The sequence below is a fragment of the Hippocampus comes genome, unplaced genomic scaffold, assembly GCF_001891065.2.
Source record: "Hippocampus comes isolate QL1 unplaced genomic scaffold, H_comes_QL1_v1.1 scaffold48, whole genome shotgun sequence".
Taxonomy (NCBI): Eukaryota; Metazoa; Chordata; class Actinopteri; order Syngnathiformes; family Syngnathidae; genus Hippocampus; species Hippocampus comes.
The window spans coordinates 2220254-2236623 of NW_017808403.1; the positions used below are offsets into that span (position 1 = coordinate 2220254).

General features: G+C 48.0%; 4 protein-coding genes and 1 long non-coding RNA gene across 7 annotated transcripts in view; 3 read left to right on the forward strand and 2 right to left on the reverse strand.

Moving 5' to 3' along the window:
- The first annotated feature begins 1233 nt into the window (after positions 1–1233).
- Positions 1234–5733, forward strand: LOC109508510 (uncharacterized). 2 transcript variants are annotated; one of them, XM_019858544.1, is made up of 3 exons: positions 1234–1765; positions 2595–4424; positions 5003–5733. In XM_019858544.1, exons 2-3 carry the CDS (start codon positions 2736–2738, stop codon positions 5510–5512), a joined length of 2199 nt encoding a protein of 732 aa, XP_019714103.1. In that variant the 5' UTR covers positions 1234–1765; positions 2595–2735; the 3' UTR covers positions 5513–5733. The 2 variants fall into 2 exon arrangements, with proteins under 2 accessions (XP_019714103.1, XP_019714102.1); XM_019858543.1 differs by having other exon boundaries at positions 1234–1483.
- A 97-nt stretch (positions 5734–5830) lies between these two features.
- Positions 5831–7138, forward strand: spindoc (spindlin interactor and repressor of chromatin binding). Of its 2 annotated transcripts, none has more exons than XM_019858546.1 (3): positions 5831–5877; positions 6160–6471; positions 7020–7138. In XM_019858546.1, exons 1-3 carry the CDS (start codon positions 5862–5864, stop codon positions 7034–7036), a joined length of 345 nt encoding a protein of 114 aa, XP_019714105.1. In that variant the 5' UTR covers positions 5831–5861; the 3' UTR covers positions 7037–7138. The 2 variants fall into 2 exon arrangements, 1 of the variants encoding a protein (XP_019714105.1); XR_002166678.1 differs by lacking the exon at positions 5831–5877 and adding an exon at positions 6020–6078.
- A 445-nt stretch (positions 7139–7583) lies between these two features.
- On the reverse strand, positions 7584–11041 carry ecsit (ECSIT signaling integrator). Its single transcript, XM_019858545.1, has 7 exons — positions 10945–11041; positions 10022–10130; positions 9465–9840; positions 9177–9400; positions 8550–8756; positions 8153–8258; positions 7584–8070 (listed from the first exon to the last, which is right to left on the reverse strand). The coding sequence occupies exons 2-7, from the start codon at positions 10121–10123 to the stop codon at positions 7826–7828; spliced, it is 1260 nt and encodes a 419-aa protein (XP_019714104.1). The 5' UTR covers positions 10124–10130; positions 10945–11041; the 3' UTR covers positions 7584–7825.
- Positions 11042–12144: 1103 nt separating this feature from the next.
- eml3 (EMAP like 3) overlaps positions 12145–16370 on the forward strand; it is a 19872-nt gene continuing 15646 nt past the window's right edge. Inside the window, exons 1-4 of the mRNA XM_019858463.1 lie at positions 12145–12411; positions 14904–15080; positions 15154–15259; positions 15375–15806. Of these exons, the coding sequence (XP_019714022.1) occupies positions 12387–12411; positions 14904–15080; positions 15154–15259; positions 15375–15806 (740 nt within the window). The 5' untranslated portion in view covers positions 12145–12386. The remainder of the gene's footprint in view (positions 12412–14903; positions 15081–15153; positions 15260–15374; positions 15807–16370) is intronic.
- LOC109508465 (uncharacterized) lies at positions 12454–14895 on the reverse strand. The gene is made up of 2 exons (XR_002166669.1): positions 14416–14895; positions 12454–13106 (listed from the first exon to the last, which is right to left on the reverse strand). It is a non-coding gene; the product is annotated as an uncharacterized LOC109508465 (long non-coding RNA).

Genomic DNA, 16370 nt, shown 5'->3' on the forward strand with positions numbered 1-16370 from the left:
GAGGTAGGCTCCGGCTGTGGCCGAGCCCGCTCGGCACCCCGGAGCTCGGTGGCGTCGTCCATCCCGCACTCGCTCCGGTTCCGGGACGTGTCACGCGCGCACGAGCACGTTCGCGACGCGCATCTGGCATCGCACGGAAGCCCCGACGACCGCGCGTGCGTGCGCGCGCGAGCGACACCGTCAACGTAAACCCCTCTGTTGACAAGTTAACTTTTTTTCCTCCCGTGGAAAAGGTGCGACAAATGCTTGAGCGTGGGCCTCCAGTCGCGTATTTTGGAGACTCTTGCTTGTCTTCAGGGTGGGGAGCCGGACGAGGGGCCCCTGGGGCTCCTTAAGGGGCTCCTGGGTAAATTTAAAGAGACAGTACTCGTGTCCACGAGAGCCCAGAGCCGCCGTTGCGTCATCACACGTCCGTCGGGGCGTCCCTTATGATCATCATCATTAGTATTAGTCATAGATGGATGGATGGATACATTTTTATTACTTTTTAAATGCAGGAATAAAAATCAATGCCAGTGTAATCTGAAGGTGTGGAATAAGGTGGAATGAGTTTATACTTTTTTTTTAAAGAAAATGAATATTGCTTATTTATTTGTGATTTTTTTAAGATAGACACAAATATTGTTTTCGGGTTGTTTTTTTTATTGTGGATATTTTTACACACTAAGTTTTTACTGTTTTGGCCTGTTTTATAAATTTTTGTCTGCACATTTCAATGTATTTTATTTCACACATTCATTCTAATGTTTTATTCAATTTTCCTCAATATTTACACACACATTTTAAATATCTTCCATTGTACTCTTCAAATTCTTATATTTCACATGCACTTTTCACTTTTCAAACACAATCACTACTTACGAATGTTTTTATTTTCTCCAGTTTGACCTTTTATTCATTGTATTCTTTTTTTACACGCATCCATCATTTTAGTATTTTTGTTTATTTTTACACACACAAGCATTATTTCATATATTTTATTTTGTTTTTTAGACGCACACCAACGTTTTACTTTTTTTTAGATTTTATTTAATACATGCACACGTTTTAAAATATGTATATTTCATGCACACTACGTACCTTTTATTTTATTCACATTTAACGCACAAGCAAGTTACAATATTATTTTTGACTTACATTTTTAGGCAGTTTCGTTTTCATTCCCTTTATTCATGTTTTAGGCACGCTCCTTTAAACTATTTTTATGATCATGAGTGTAATTATGATTCGATGTTTATGAATAAATGTATTATTCACAGTATAACCCCATCACACCAAACATGTGTAACCACAGCGTGGGTCGGGCCAATATCCGGGTCCTGCCGTGCGTTGTCAAGGCAGCCAGTCCCCGGCTGGCTAGTGGCGGGAGCTAACCGTGCGGTCCTCCCGGAGCTGTCCTCACATAGAGACCGAAAAAGAAACCCTCACTACCGTTAAAAAACAAACAAAAAAAAAAACCCGAGTCAAATTACTAAGGGACCAGGTAAACGACCGTGCATGCTTTTAATTCGCTTGCTCCTTTCTCGCTTGCCGCGCGAGGCCCACGGGCGCAGACAACCGACGAGGACAAGATGTCCATTGTGAGACGCGGTCCGTAGCCTCGTCGGGGCCTCGTTCGACGACCGTCCCCCAACACTTCCGCCGCCAAAGCCGTTTTGCACTATTCTTTGGTCACGTACTCGCAAGCACTTGAGTTTGCTGCGGTTTGAATGGAGCAAAAGGCTCCCAAAATGGGACGTTTTCGCCGTCGGCGGTTGGAATTAAGGTACAGTGGAGGACACAGTTCAAGGAATAGTGTCACAGTGACGACACATTTTAAAGGGACAGTCGGACGTTGATACACCCCCTTTACTCCCCCCCCCCCCCCCCCCGAAAAAAACAGACGTTAGATAAAAGCAAACTTAACGTTCGTAAAACATAAAAACAAGAAACGTAATTATATTATCGGTATTGTGAGCCGCTGTAATATTGTGTAACTTTTTACCATGAACTCCACTTAAATAGAGAATTCAATTGTAAGGCTTGCTTGATTCAATTAAAACCCGGGTGGGGGGCACATCTGGCATTTTTGAATTTTTGTGGCTGCGAAAGTAAATTGTCAAGTCAAGTCCAACTTTCTTGTCAAATGTGCTTCAGCACAGATGAAATTTCTTCCCTCTCAAGACAAAATATTGTGCGCATTGACCTATTGTTTTACTTTTTTAAACGCTGGGACATTGCAAAGCATTGTTTGTTACCAATCCCCTTTTTAAAACAAATGTAGTAGTATTTGAACAAACTAGGTACCGGCATTCCATTTGTTGTGTACTGGAAATGTAATATGGGGCAATTATGCATTTATTGAGGGTCCACTTTCATATTGACCCTCTGAAGGAAAACGTAACTATGATGTAACCCGTGACAAAAATGAGTTTAAAACCTCTGCACTAAAATTTATTGTACAGAAACATTTCAAAAAGATTGTACTCCCAAAAGGAGTTTACACACATATTCATTTTTTTATGCATACGTTTATTTTTTTCTCAATTAGTATGTTTCTTTTCTTTTTTTCCCCACACTCGTGGATTTGTTGACACATTTTCTTCTCGCACCAGCCCATGTATGATCTGCTCCCTGTCCTGTAGAACACTGGACTCTTTGCATGATCCTGTAAGCACAGTCACGGCGGAACAAAACCTCCCGGACGGAAGGAATGAGGGACTCCATGGGACGAGATTTCGCGGGTTTGCAGTAGCATGCCGACGGTGAAGAGCGAAGGTGACTCGGCCTCCGATTTGGATGGCGCCACCTCGACGACTTCCATCACAGCGAGTCTCTCAGTTAAAACCACTCGGACTGTCGGGACCATGACCAACAGTGGCCGGACGCGAGTCACGCGGGTCAAAACCGAGCATGCGTCAGCAACCGAGAATGAGGAGGATCGGGTGGCTCGTCGCCGGGAGCAGTGGAGGCTGAAAAAGCGAGAGCAGCGGGCCAAGATGGCTGCGAGGCTCACCAAAACCAGAGAGAGAATCTCGCCAGTGATAACTGCGTCTGCTCACTTTCTTTTTCCTCACGCCAACCAAGGTGGCCAAACCGAAACACAGACTTTGCGCAAATCTGCTCAAATGGCGACAGAATCGTCGAGAAAGTCTCCACATTTTGTATCTCCGTCAAGCATCACTCGATGCAGAACGACTTGGCAGAGATCCTTGGAAGCGCAGAGACATCAAAAAGTCAAATCCTTGTCCATGACCTTGACGTCGAAAATGAGAAGCATCCCACCGGTGGACGCCAGTGACACTCCAGAGCAGATCATCGCCAAACAGAGAGAGTACTGGCGGATTAAAAAGCGGGAGCAGCGAGCAAAAATGTCGATGGAGGCGAAGGCCCGGCTCAAGGAGAAAGACTCCCTGAAGCGGCGAGTCCGACGCTACCAGAATATCCTGAAGGAGATGAGGAGGGCACGGGCGTCGGAGCGCGGCCTCGAGACCATCGGGGGCTTCATCAAAGAGGACGGGACCGTGTCCGCGGGCATTCCCCAGACAAAGTCCATCAACGGCATTGCCAGGAACGATGGGCTTGGGGTTTCTGATCCCAAAGTCCTTCTGAGAGCTCCCACCCAAAGCTCAAAGACAACACCCGTCAATTCTTTCAGTCACCTCACCCTCACTTGTCCTCAGAGCCGGCGCAAGGCCAGCTTTCCCGAGGCTGCCTCCCGAGTCGGCCGGGCTGGCTGCGTCATGAAAATGCTGGTTTCGGATAAAGCCTTGACCAATGAAGACCGGATGGCGAAGAAGCGCGAATACTGGAGGCTGACGAAGCGGCAACAGCGGGCGGCACGCGCCGCCCGCCTGAGGCAAGGGATCGCCGAGGCCAGGCTCGCCCCGGCGGTCCAAAGCGACAAGGGCCCGAGGCCGGCGTCCCGAGCGCCTCTCTTGAACACGAGCGAGCCGACTCATGCCATCAAACGGGAGCCTGATCTAAATCCTACCCCGGAACAAGACGATAGTCCAGACCTCAAGCCTCCGCTCGTGGTGCCCAAGCGCGAGCCTGACCCGGCTCCGGCCGCCGACTCCCAGGCTACCACTCTGCTGGTGGTGGCCTCGATGAAGAAGCTTCTGGAAGAGTCTCTGAGCACGGTGAACGACGGCAAAGACCAAAAGCCTGATGTTGAAACCAAGGTGAAAGGGGAACCTGATAAACCGGAGGTGAACGAGGAGCCCGACGGAGCGGAGGTGGCCCCTGTCGTCCAAGCTCAAGAGCCCGATGCGGTGCCCCGGCATTTCCCGAGCGCGGCGGCCAGCCTGCAGAAGAAGCGGGAGTACTGGAAGCTGATGAAGAGGCAGCAGAGGGCCCGGCAGAAGGAGAGGCAGGGCAAGGGCGGCGGCGGCGGCGGCGGGCGTGGTGCTGGCGCCCGGAGTCTTCCTCTCAGGAGCAACCAGGTGACACACCTTGGCGATCATTCCCCACATTGCTGTGTTTGAGCACTCGACTCGACACTCAATGACACCGCATTTGTTTGCATGTGTGCCACGATTGCTTCCTGCGTGTCTGTCTGTCGACGTGTCCGTGTCGCATTCTGTTTGCGGTTCTGTCTGTACATGTCCTCGCACGTTCTCGTCAGTGTCCACTCCTGCGGAAATCTGATTTGTTACCGCCAGCGTTTTGCTGGGATTCGACATGGCGGAGGCAGCAAAAATAGCATTCAGCAAGCAAAGCCCCTCGTAAAGCCTTTCATCGGGTCATTTTAGACTCGATGGACCGAAGTCTGGGGACCCATGAACAAATTCATCTGTCTGTTGATTCAGCGTCACCTTTCTCATCATGCATCTTCTAAATCCATTCGATAGTTGCTGCATGGATGTCATTTGAGGATTTCCCACCACCGTTGCACAAGTTCTCGATAGTGTTGAGGTCAGGGGATGACGGCTGACCCCTTGTATTTTATTTGCCCTGAGGGAGGTTTGAAAGGTTTCTTTTTTTTTTATTTTGACGTCATCGATGCGTTTTTGTCTCGCAGGCTCCAGCTCTCGCCGTGCGCTCCATCAACGCTGCCAAGACACCGGTGAAGCTCCTTCCAAAGCCGGCCTTGTCTTCGGGCAGCAGCGTTCCCGCCGTGCTGCTCAAATTGCCCGAGACCCTCGCCGTCAAACCACCCAACTGCGCGGACTTGGACCCTGCGCTCCCCACTCTGAAACCCCCGGACAACCCGCTTTCCCACATAATCCTGCACCTCATCGAGCCTCCCGCCCGAAGCGCGCGTCCCGCTCCCTTGAAACGGTCGTGGCCGTCCCCGGCGCCGCTTCACGCCATGAGCACCCCCAAGCGCCGCCCCGAGGAGTCCGAGGAGGACTTTCTGAAGCGGAAGCGCGAATACTGGAGGATCAAAAAGAAGCAACAGAGAGCCAGGAAGTCTCAGGGTGAGAAGTGGATCCCTCAGAGGAGGGACTGCGTGCCGCCTGCTCAGGACCTCCAGGTACAAAGTATTGAGGAACAAAACCGAGGGCCGGTTACCGACACGGTCGGCTAAAGTAGGCCATCTGGAGTCACCATGGCAACGCCAGACACTAATCTCCTTATTTCAAGCCAGACATAGTGGAGTACAGTGATTCCCCACCACTGTGCCACACCACACACATCGTTGTTTATGTTTGTTTGTTGTTACAGATGCTACACTACTTACGGGCAGCCGATGACCACCATGGGGCACCGAATCATTGGCGTACATGAGCAAAATCGCAATCAGTTTAGATAATTAAGATGTCCTGAAAAAATCCTTATCAGCTCGGCTGTAGTCCGCTCGTGCGTCATGTGATCACATCGTGTTGTTGTTTTTTTTTTGCAGCAATTTGGTGGACAGCAGGGACGACTCTCACGACATGGCACCATTACAAGGTAACGTACTGACAGATGTGAGCTAGCATGAGCCAAATCGCAATCAGTTTAGATAATTAAGACGTCCTGAGAAATCCTTGTCAGCTCGGCTGCAGTCCGCTCGTGCGTCATGGGATCACATCGTATTGTTGTTTGTTTTTTTTTTTTGCAGCAATTCGGTGGACAGCAGGGACGACTCTCACGACACGGAACCATTACAAGGTAACGTACTGACAGATGTGAGCTATTTAAAAAAAAAACAAAAAAACCATACATTTGAATATTCCTCAACCACATCGCCAGATGAGCTTCTGTCAGCCGACGCCGAGCGCACCCCCGGTGAGGAAGATCCCGTGTCAGAGGGCACGTGGAGGAATTTCTACCTCATGGACTACGACCCCATCAACCAGCTGCTGGTGTGCATGGCGTGCGGCGAGCAGCAGCACTCGCACAGCCCAGAGGGAGCGCTGGCGCACATCGACGAGGCCCACCCGCACACGCGCGCCCTGGAGCCCGCCGAGCGCCGCCGCATCCTCGAGGCCTGGGACGAGCAGGTGTCCCGGCGCGAGCGCTTCTTCACTCGGCAGCTCCAGCGGCGCGCCGCAACTCCGGCAGGTAGGCGCGTTGGTCTGTTTTTCTGCCAACCAGTGAAATTGAGCATCATCGCGTCATGAAACTTCATACTGTGTTCCAAATGATTATGTGGAAAGTGTTTCTGTGAACGTAATTCATTTGTGTGCAATGATAAAGGCTTATTCAGGAGTTTCTGCCACGCATCGTATTACGAGAGCAGCCGTTGAATCGCAGCACTGAAAATCGTGTTTCTTTGAAATAATTTTTATGCTACCTGGGGAGCAAAAATATGTTTGTCAACGTACTGTTCATATGTGGCTAATTCAGAGAGTACAAATCGGTTTGTTCAAAAAAAATAAATAAAATTAAAAGAGTAATAAGGAGTTTCTGTCACCCAATTTGCTTGTGATTTTCCTACTGGTTAAGAGAATAAACAAAAACGGCGGCTCACTGCTCATTTGGAGCACAGTTTATTGTTCGTTTCAATAGAGACGCCGACCTGCCCACATTGACTGATGTTTCCATGGCAATTGCAGCAATTTTTCAGCGCAGGCATTCGTTGATAACGCCCCCACGCTTGTTTTTTACAGAAACGTACAGCAACTGAACTGCGGGACAAAAGCAACCTTTTCTGGCATGACGACGACGTTCCATCGAGAAGTTGTTCATTGAGACAAAGCAATTGATAAACACACACATCAGGGATCGGCAACTAAGGGTGGCTGTGGGCCCAATTTTTTTTTTTTCCTTCTTCACAGTTGGACCACTGGTCTCAGTAGGACTCATCAGGCAAAACCTGCTTGTCCTACCTAAAAACAAAATCTCGTGGGCCAGTCAGCAATCGGGTGCCGGTGTAGGAAATCCCGTGGAGCGCAAAGGCTCGTCATTTTGTCGCCAGATAAGACCACACCAATATGCAGGCACTTTTAAAACTGCAAATGTCGTTGCATCGCTAATTTATCAGGGGGAGTTTCCCCGTCCACGTCATCTGGCAGGCCAGATATAATTGGCAGCGGGTCCATTACGGCCCACGGGCCGAATGTTGCCGACCGCTGCTGGTTACAGCACACTTGAATACTGTTTGGGTCAAACTCTCAAGAGTGGATTTGGGACTTGTTTACAGTTTTCAAATGCCTTTTTTCTGCAATTAAAACTTTTTTTTTTAACCTTTGGAATAATTTGGTCTTCTTTTGTCACACGTGAGTTCTTCCTTATTGAGGCCGGACGTGTGATGTCCAGGGTTCAAGTCTCGGCTTTGTCCCCTCCCCAAAACACGCACGTTGGATTCATCGAAGACTCTTAACCTGCGATTCCGGTCCAGGATGGCGCCAGCTTACCCGCGACGTCTTGTGAGGACAAGCATTTTCGAAAACGGAAGGGTAGATACGTCCTACGGTCAGTTGCTGTGCCTCCTCGCCTCCTCCGTGACCTCGGGTCCCTCGGGCGCCGCCGACTCCTCCCTCGGGGACTCCTCTCTTGAGGTTTCCGCTCGCAGCTCCCTTGTGCCGGCTTGCAAGCGGAACACGGTGGGGATCTGACCCAGGATGGGGTTGCTCTCCTGGAGACCGCTGATCCACTGGTTGAGGGTGGCCTGGTCCCCTTGGCTGGTCATGCACATGGCAAAAACCGGACCTTCATCCACTGGACAAAAAAAAAAACACAAGTTACCCAACATTTTTTTTTGGTTTTTTTAAGAATCCAATCCGAAATATGATCATCTTACAATCTTCTACATCAAAGGTCTCCAAGTCCCCAAAGTCCCGATCAAAGTCGAGGTCGAGTTGCAGAGGGTAGTAGAAACATCGCTCTGGGTCAAAGGACTCCTCCACCTTTATTTAAAAAAAAAAAAAAAAAAACAATTTAAAAATAACTATTATTGTACATAAGTCGCTTTCAGTACTTTCAGCTCCTTACACCAAATAGGTTTGGTACTTTTTGTTCAACCTCTGCGGAAAATGGCATTCAAAAATTCGACATCACATGCAGGTATCGTTTTGTTTTTTTCTATTATCCTTGCTAATTCGGCTTTATTTTTATTAGATGACAAATTCCTTGAGGATATTTCGGAGTCTTTGGATGTCTTTTTCAGTTCTTTTGCAACCAGGTCTGGCTTCGCCCACCTTGTCGCCAGGCGGCACGGGTTCGGCTCGGAGAACGTAGTAGTGGACGCACGTCTTCCTCAGCCAGAGGGGGAAAGGTCCCTCCACGAAAACAGGCCTGCTCGGGTCGTGCTTCCCGAGGAGCTCCATCTGGTCGGGGCTTTGGATGCCGACGATGTGGGGGAGGCTGATCTGGTGGCCGCTCTCTGTCGCATCTGTGCAGGGCATCTGGTGAGGACATCCGCTAATTGACTCGCATGGCGCAACACTGATGGAAAATTACATTTTCACTTTGGGAGTGAATGACAGTGTCATTTTTTTGAAAAAATAAAATAAAATACAGATAATGTGAAAATAAAAACGTCCTCTTTGAGGAAAAGAAAATCTCCTGTCAAATCATGTACACTCCAGATCAAAAATGCCCCTGATTTCAAAAAGAAAAGCAATGAGAATGTTTAAAAGGAAAATTTCCAAATTTAAGTATGATGTAAAAAGTTAAGAAATGATCTTGCTCTCATTTTTCTCTCACTAAATCCGAGCAATTCAACAACAGTAGACTTTAAAGCCACCGTATGTCTGGGAGTTTTTCTGCTGCTACTGGACCTGAAAAAAATGTTCATCACAAAGTGAAATGGCTTGAAAAGGCACCTGGTAAATGGTGACTTTGGCATCCAGGTCGTTGGCTATGCGCTTCAGGCTGAAGCGAGCCAGGTCCACCGGGTCTTCGGGCAGCTGATGCGGGATGGGGAAGGGGTTGGCGTGTTTGAATTTTGGGAACCAGTACATGATGCGCTGGTACTTCCTCATTGGGTGGCCCTTCGCGCCAAAAATCTGCACCAGCAGGACCTTGGTTTCCACGTTGGGCATGACACCTGGCGTGAAAGAAAACAAATTGAGCTTGGCCTTTTGAGCGCCTCGTGAAACTTGGACACGCACCGTAATTCTCCATTTGTTCCAGTAGCTGCACGGCGCACTCCTGCTGCCGGGGGTAATGATTGAACATGCGCTGGATGAAGTTCCTGGGCACGAACACCTCCTTGGGGAAGACGTCCAGCAGCTGGTTGTAGACGGCCAGGTCACGCTCCACGCCGAACTCGGGCATCTTCTTGAGCGCCGCATAGATGAACTCCACGTGACCCCGCCGCCTCACGTCGGCCTTGGCGAACGCCTGCAGCGCCTCGACGAAGGAGGCCTTGGTTTTGTGCTCCGCGGTGAAGGGGTCGCGCGTGGCCACGGGCATCTTGGTGCGGTCCTCGCCGATGAACTCGGCGGTCACAGGGCTACCTTTGTTACCGCGGAAACACCTCACGGCCTATACCAAGTCGTCATAGGATGGGGTGTCAATGCTATATGGATAAGGGGTTCGCATCATTTCTCATGAAAAACAACAGTTTTTTTGTTTTTTGTTTACTCTCAGGACAAGTAAATGTACTCAGAAAGTGCATGATTTAGTTATGACCTTTTTGGCACGCAGGCCCCAACAACAGTTTTACCTGATCATGCTGTGGACTGCGTAGTGAACTGGGGCGAGTGGGCCGGGCTGCGGCGTAGGCGGACTGGCCAAGCAGCCGGAGCAGGCAGCGTGTGCACTTCATGGTTGAACTGCAGCAGTGGGAAGAAACCACATGACAGTCGACTACACAAAATGACCTGAGAGAGATGTGTGTGTGTGTGTGTGTGTGTGTGTGTATATATTTTTTTTCTTTTTTTAGTTTACAAAACTACAGTCGGTGTCACCATTTGCTCGCTGTGTTTTGCTACTTTGGGACAATATGAGCGGAATAATTTTCACACCGACAAAAAAGCAGCCCCGTAGAAGGCAATCGACCACGAGGTATCTGCCTCTAAACCAGTGAAGTTGCCAGTCCGTCCAATACTTTAAATATTATCCAACTTTAAAGTATAGTACAGATATTATTTAATGGAATCATTTTTTGGTTGTCATATGTTGAAGCACAGTGTTAATCTTCAAACTGCAAAATGTTACACTATATATTTTTTTTGTTTATCTGTTACAGTATTTTTTTTTTTACTTTCCAAGCAGCGGGTAACATTTTTTAAGATCCAATTCAGTTGAATGTGACTTTTAAGTACAATAAATTTCCATTTAATTTTTAAGAGCAGTTTCAAGACATTTGGGTGGAGGTGTCATTTCACTTTTATGCAATACTATGCAATTTTAATTGTTATTTAAGTAACCTGGTTAAATTAAAGTGCAGTTCTGATCTCAAACTGCCAAAGGTTACAGTGGCTTGTAATAATAGCAAATATACATTTTAGAAATAAAACCGTCCGACATGATTTATTCAAATGGCACATTGCGATTGGCATGAGGGTCAATGTTAAAACCGAACCTTTTTTCATGTCGCACATTGACGTGTGCGTGGACAGTATTTAAAAAGCTTTTTTTCCTCACCGTCTCCTTCAAGTTGCTCTTCATGAGTGTCACCGTGCATAAACACCGACTGACTTCCGGTTTCCGTCGCCGAATGCCGCCGGCCGTAACAACAGGAACGTTGACGTTGTTCCGCTCTTTGTGTATTTATGTACTGTATTTATTTTTGGTAACGATACATGGACAAGCTGAGCTAAAACCATTCTATGTTGCGAGGGAGCTATTTTAAAAGTATATTTTGTGATAAGAAGCTGCCCTGGCTATTTATATTCCACCATTTAGCACTCAGTGTAGAAGAATAGAAGCAAGTGGAACTTAAATGACTTTCTTTTCAACAACTTGTGTTATCATACAAGTTCAGTTCAATTCGTTCGCTTCATTTAAAAAGAAAAAAACATGAGGATTAAAATGTATCTATATGGTTAAATTCATGAAAAGTTATTCATAATAACAAGGAATCATCCATCCATTGTCTGATCCGCTCATCCTCACAAGGGTCGCGGGGAATGCTGGAGCCTACCCAAGAAGGAGGCGGGGTACGCCCTGAACTGGTTGCCATACAATCGCTGGGCACACATACACGAACAACCGTCCACACTCACACTCATACCTAAGGACAATTTAAAGCAGGGGTATCAAACTCAGATTTTAGTTAGTTTCCCTTGGAGGGCCGTTATGACTGAAACACTATAAAGAAGTCAAAAATAACTGTTTATTAACCTCTTGTTTAAGATACTGTAATGAGGGGGTTGACAACAAGAAAATCGTTACAGTATCGCTCTTTTTACTACGAATGACAATTTGAAATTTTGGTAGCGATGTTAGGAAGCCCTATGAAAGATGACATCTTTGATTTGCTTTCGTGGGCCACATAAAATGATGTGGCGGGCCAGATATGGGCCCCGGGCCTTGAGTTTGACACCAGTGATTTAAAGTGTTCCATTAACCTGTCACGCATGTTTTTGGAATGTGGGAGTAAACCCACGCAGACACAGTTAGAACATGCAAACTCCACTGGACTCGAACCCTTCACCTCTGCACCCTGAGGTCGACGCGCCAACCAGGCACCCACGGCGCCGCCACTAGGAGTCAATTACAGTACTGTATACTGTATTTGAATATGTTGGTGGAGTTCACGGAAACTACTCTAAAACGGCAGTTATGAAAATGTCCACACGATGGCGACAAATACATCACACAGCGAAGCGCACAGTTTCACTATGAAGAGTTAAAAGAGAAGCGATTTGGACTCAGTAGTAACAGTGTGGATACTCGACATGGTGGACTTCGGGGGCACATTTCTCTCGGCTTCACTGACAACTTGACGTCAAGAGTGTCTGTGCGTGTGGGTGTGAGCGACACTCTCTCCCGGCATGGGGACGAAGCACACTTCTTTCGGGTCGCCTCGGGACTTTCGACGACACGCGTCATAAAAAAATTAAATCAAATCAGAAACTCACAGCATGGAGTCTTCAACTAACAGCCTGGGTGAGTACTTGCGTGTTTGTCGGCCTTGTGCAAAGTGTTCTATTTTTTTTAACATTGCATAAACATGCTTGTGCGTGACATAAATGCGTGGGCGTGGAGGCAAACGCTAGCTGGTTTTGTGTGTGCGTGTGTGTGTGTGTGTGTGTGTGTGTGTGTGTGTGTTTAATAAACTGTTTACTTGTTGCTTGTTAAAGAAAATACCAACGAGGTTTCGTAACCTCGAGGCTAATTAAAATGTGCATAGTGTATCGTGCAAAAAAGGTATTTGCCCACTTCCTCATATTTGTTTTTTCTTTATTTGCATATTTATCACGCTGAAATGTTTCAGATCGCCACAACATATGTAATACAAGGCAGCCCAAGTAAATAATATAAAAGGAAGTTTCTAAACGATCAGGTCCAACGTGAGAAAATAATTGTCTCATAAACTTGATACAATGAACCCCCACTGAACTTAAATTTTCCACAAATGTAGTACATGCCACCATCCTTTTGCGTCTTGATGCCATGGAATTATGTTTAAGACGCTTCAATTAGACAAAAGTTCTGCTTTGCCAACATTTTGTTGACTATTGATGCCAAGGAGCTGTGTCCTAGTGAGTTGAGGGGCTTCATTAAGACAAAAGTAGTACTTGGCCACCATCCTGTGACGTCTTAGTGCCGAGGAACTCTGTTGAAGTGAGTTGAGGCCCTTCCTGAAGACAAAAGTAATACTTTGTCATCATCTTGGTGGCAATCACACCATTCATTAGCTGTGTGTGTGTTTGCGTTTGAGTCTGTCTATTGTTTGAGTCACCTGCTTGCAAGACATCGTGTCTGCACTGAATTAGATCTTTTCTTTCCAAATTCAGATGCTCACTATGATGAGGAGCATCTGTTCCTTTCTAAACTAATTTGCTTCATAGGAAGAATATTTCAAGTCAACATCATAGGCAGATTTTGAAATTGTATGAGAGAAGACACTTATGTGAAAGAAAGTCCAGTTTTTTTTTGTTGGTTTTTTTTCTTTTTTTTTTGGCAGGGGCTTCTGTAGATTCATGGCATTTCAATACAGATCAATGAAGAAAACACACACATCATTGGAAGTCAAGGCGCCACCGTACAGTAATTAAAGAAGAATCAAGTAAAGGGGCAATTAAATTCATTATCTCATGACTAAATGGATGACAAAGAATACAAAACAACTTATGTCACGGGGCATTGGGAAACATCGATCTATTCATGTTGGGAGCAAGCCCAGTCATGCCAATTCGACAGCCATTTCCAAATCCGGCTCCGGTACTTTAGCTGCCGTAGCTGGACTGACATCTGATGGGGCGCGCTACCTCAGCAAAAGCCCAACCTTTCGGTGACTTTTTGAGCGACAATTTGAGGCTTCACGACAAGCAGCAGTTTGGCAGAGACGACAAAAGGCTTCAGGCTGCTTTTTGCCACTCCCAGTTGAAGTTTACTGCCAAAATAAACTTCAAGCGAAGTGCGCCTCGTGTGCTGAAAGCAACCTCGTAGCTTCGCCTGTTGCAAACAAACAATGCAAAAGGCCATAGTTGGGCTAAAAAAAAAAAATAGCACCTGTGTTCAAACCCTTACAGCAATGGATATTTTAACGCAGACGCGGGAGCAAGCGCATGTAGAACGACAATGTGGTACTCTCGGGGGTGATATTCTTTATCCTCTACGAAGAACGGCCAAGATCACTGCAGCTTACTAAACAGTTGTGACTGTCTCCATGTACGTATATCTGTGTCTGTCTCATACTGCCGCCAGGTGATCAAGGCACCAGAAGGAGCAGCACAATGTCTATTGAAGTGATGCAGAAAAGAAAAAATTACTGATTCCAGTAATATTGAAGAGTGCTATTTTTTTTTTACTTAAGACACATTACAATTGCTTGTTTTTTTTTTTTTTTGTTTTTTTTCCGTGGTCCAAAAAGCTATTTGCTCAATATTCAGAAAAAAATGTGTAATGTGGCGTTTGAACAGTTGGATACATCAAGAACAACTGTACCATTGATGGTCAACTCGAGACAGACGCTCTCATTCTGGAATCTTCTTCCGGGGAGACTCCCCAGCAAAACAAGCTGCAACTGAGAAAGAGCAATTAGCATCCCAGGGCCGGGGCGGCTACATTTTGACGCAAGTGTCTGTACTTCGACTCGAGTACAGAGCGTGTGTGCTTTTGCAACCTCTGCAGTCATGAGGCTCAGGCCGCGGGCCAAAAAATGTCAGATCGACATGCTGTACCGTGTTTTCTCAAAGCCTGTTCCAAGCAGGAAGAACCGCAGGAAAAAGACAATAAAATTCACGGGTTGTCCGCCAAGAGGGAAGACGACTGCCAAAAGCGGATCCCGTGAAGAGGCAGGAGTGGGCGTGGCCCTGCCGCAGCTTGTCACCTTTCTGGCGCCGGTTTTCTTCTTCCGCAGGCGTAGATTTGGTCAAGCGCAATCCGATGTCCTAAGATCCGCTGAAGCGCGCTCTCGTTCGCTCCGTCCGCAGATGACGCGTCGGCGGACGGCAGCGCCGAATCGGCCGAGCGGGCGTCACTGATGGAGACACGTCTTCAGGCGCAGGAGGACGAGATCACGCTGCTCAAGGCCTCGCTGGCGGACGCCTTGCGCCGCATCCGCCTCCACGATCGGCTTCTCCCCGTACTCAAGCAGCAGCTGGTCGCAGGTTTGCTGGAGCCCGGTCACCCGCCGGCCAACCCGACGGACTCGATTTGACCAGCTCGATATGTCGCTGATAGTGAACCCCGCTGCCGCCGGACTGATCAACCAAGTCTGCTGCCACGAGGGCGAGACGCTTTCTCCCAGCCTCGGCGTCGAGGATGGACTTCTTTTGTGCGGCGGCAGGTGCTGGGAAAAAATTATTTGGAGAGAGATTGAAATCACGATGAATGAGCACAATTATTTCATAACTTCAGCCTTTGATCACGTGTATGAATTCGGCCCCCGCTTTTGTCTCCAGCCAATCATCGCGAAACGTTGCGGGCAGGACCAACGGCCACACGGCAGGCTCGCCGCCTGCCGAACCGAGACCGACGACAGCGGAGCGGGCCACCCAGACGGAGGCAAGCGAGGGCGGCCGCTATCCCAAGCCAAACGCGGCGCAGGGCAGGGCGGATTTATCGGAGGTCGCCCTCCCCCAGCGGGCCAAACTGCACCGCGCCCCCACCGTGGAGGACGAGGACGACGACGAGGAGGACCTGGAGGATGACGAAGAAGCGGCGGAGCAGGACAAGGAGCTGAGTTGGATGCCGTCGGTTGAGGAGCCCCTGCAGGCGAGCGCCGTCGTCGGCCTCCGGGACGGAAGCCGCTCCCCGGAAGAGGCCGACGATAAGAACCTCGGTCCTTCGTCAAGCGCTGCGTCCCCCGTCCGGCAAGAACCGAAGAAACCGCTGTGCGTGAGCTCTTCTTTCTCGGGTGTCGCTCAAAGACCCCGTTGCACTCTCAACTACGTTGTCGCGTTCAAACAGCAAGTGGGAGCGGGCGCTGGAAACTGCCGTCACCGCCGCGTGACACTTCCAAGTTAGTGTATGTATTCAGGCTTAGTGGAAAAATTGACATCGGGCAATTTAGTGAGTCTTTATGCCAGGGGTTCTTTTGGGTCCAAGAGGAGAGTTTTTTTCCAAGACCCACCCTCACCCCCAATAATCCTAACGGCAATGTAACATAAGCTCCGTGTGCACAATTTGCAGTATCAGCGTGTAGTATCGGAGCATTTTTCAGAGTCAGATTATGAATGCAGGCGGACGGTTCGAGCATCGGTGCGTCGTGAGCAAAAAAAACGACTGAAATGTTCAACGACGTCCAGTCAAACATTTCGAGAAGCTCAAATGAGGTTCACTAGGAAATGTTGTGAGAGTTTCTTTTGACCGGGCCAAAAATAGGGCCTCGTAATTGCGGGGTTTTTTTTTTTTTTTTTTCTAAATAAGACAGTTATTGTTTTTGTATGTGTGTGTGT

What these genes read in the sequence shown, in the direction of transcription:
- LOC109508510 (XM_019858544.1), top strand. Translation starts at nt 2,736, where the DNA reads ATGCCGACGGTGAAGAGCGAAGGTGACTCGGCCTCCGATTTGGATGGC. An exon ending in TTCCTCTCAGGAGCAACCAG is followed by an intron (nt 4,425 to 5,002) that starts GTGACACACCTT and finishes TTTGTCTCGCAG; the next exon opens with GCTCCAGCTCTCGCCGTGCG.
- ecsit (XM_019858545.1), bottom strand. Translation starts at nt 10,123, where the DNA reads ATGAAGTGCACACGCTGCCTGCTCCGGCTGCTTGGCCAGTCCGCCTAC. An exon ending in CCAAAGTCACCATTTACCAG is followed by an intron (nt 8,757 to 9,176) that starts GTGCCTTTTCAA and finishes TGTCCTCACCAG; the next exon opens with ATGCCCTGCACAGATGCGAC. An exon ending in CCGTGCCGCCTGGCGACAAG is followed by an intron (nt 8,259 to 8,549) that starts GTGGGCGAAGCC and finishes TTTTAAATAAAG; the next exon opens with GTGGAGGAGTCCTTTGACCC.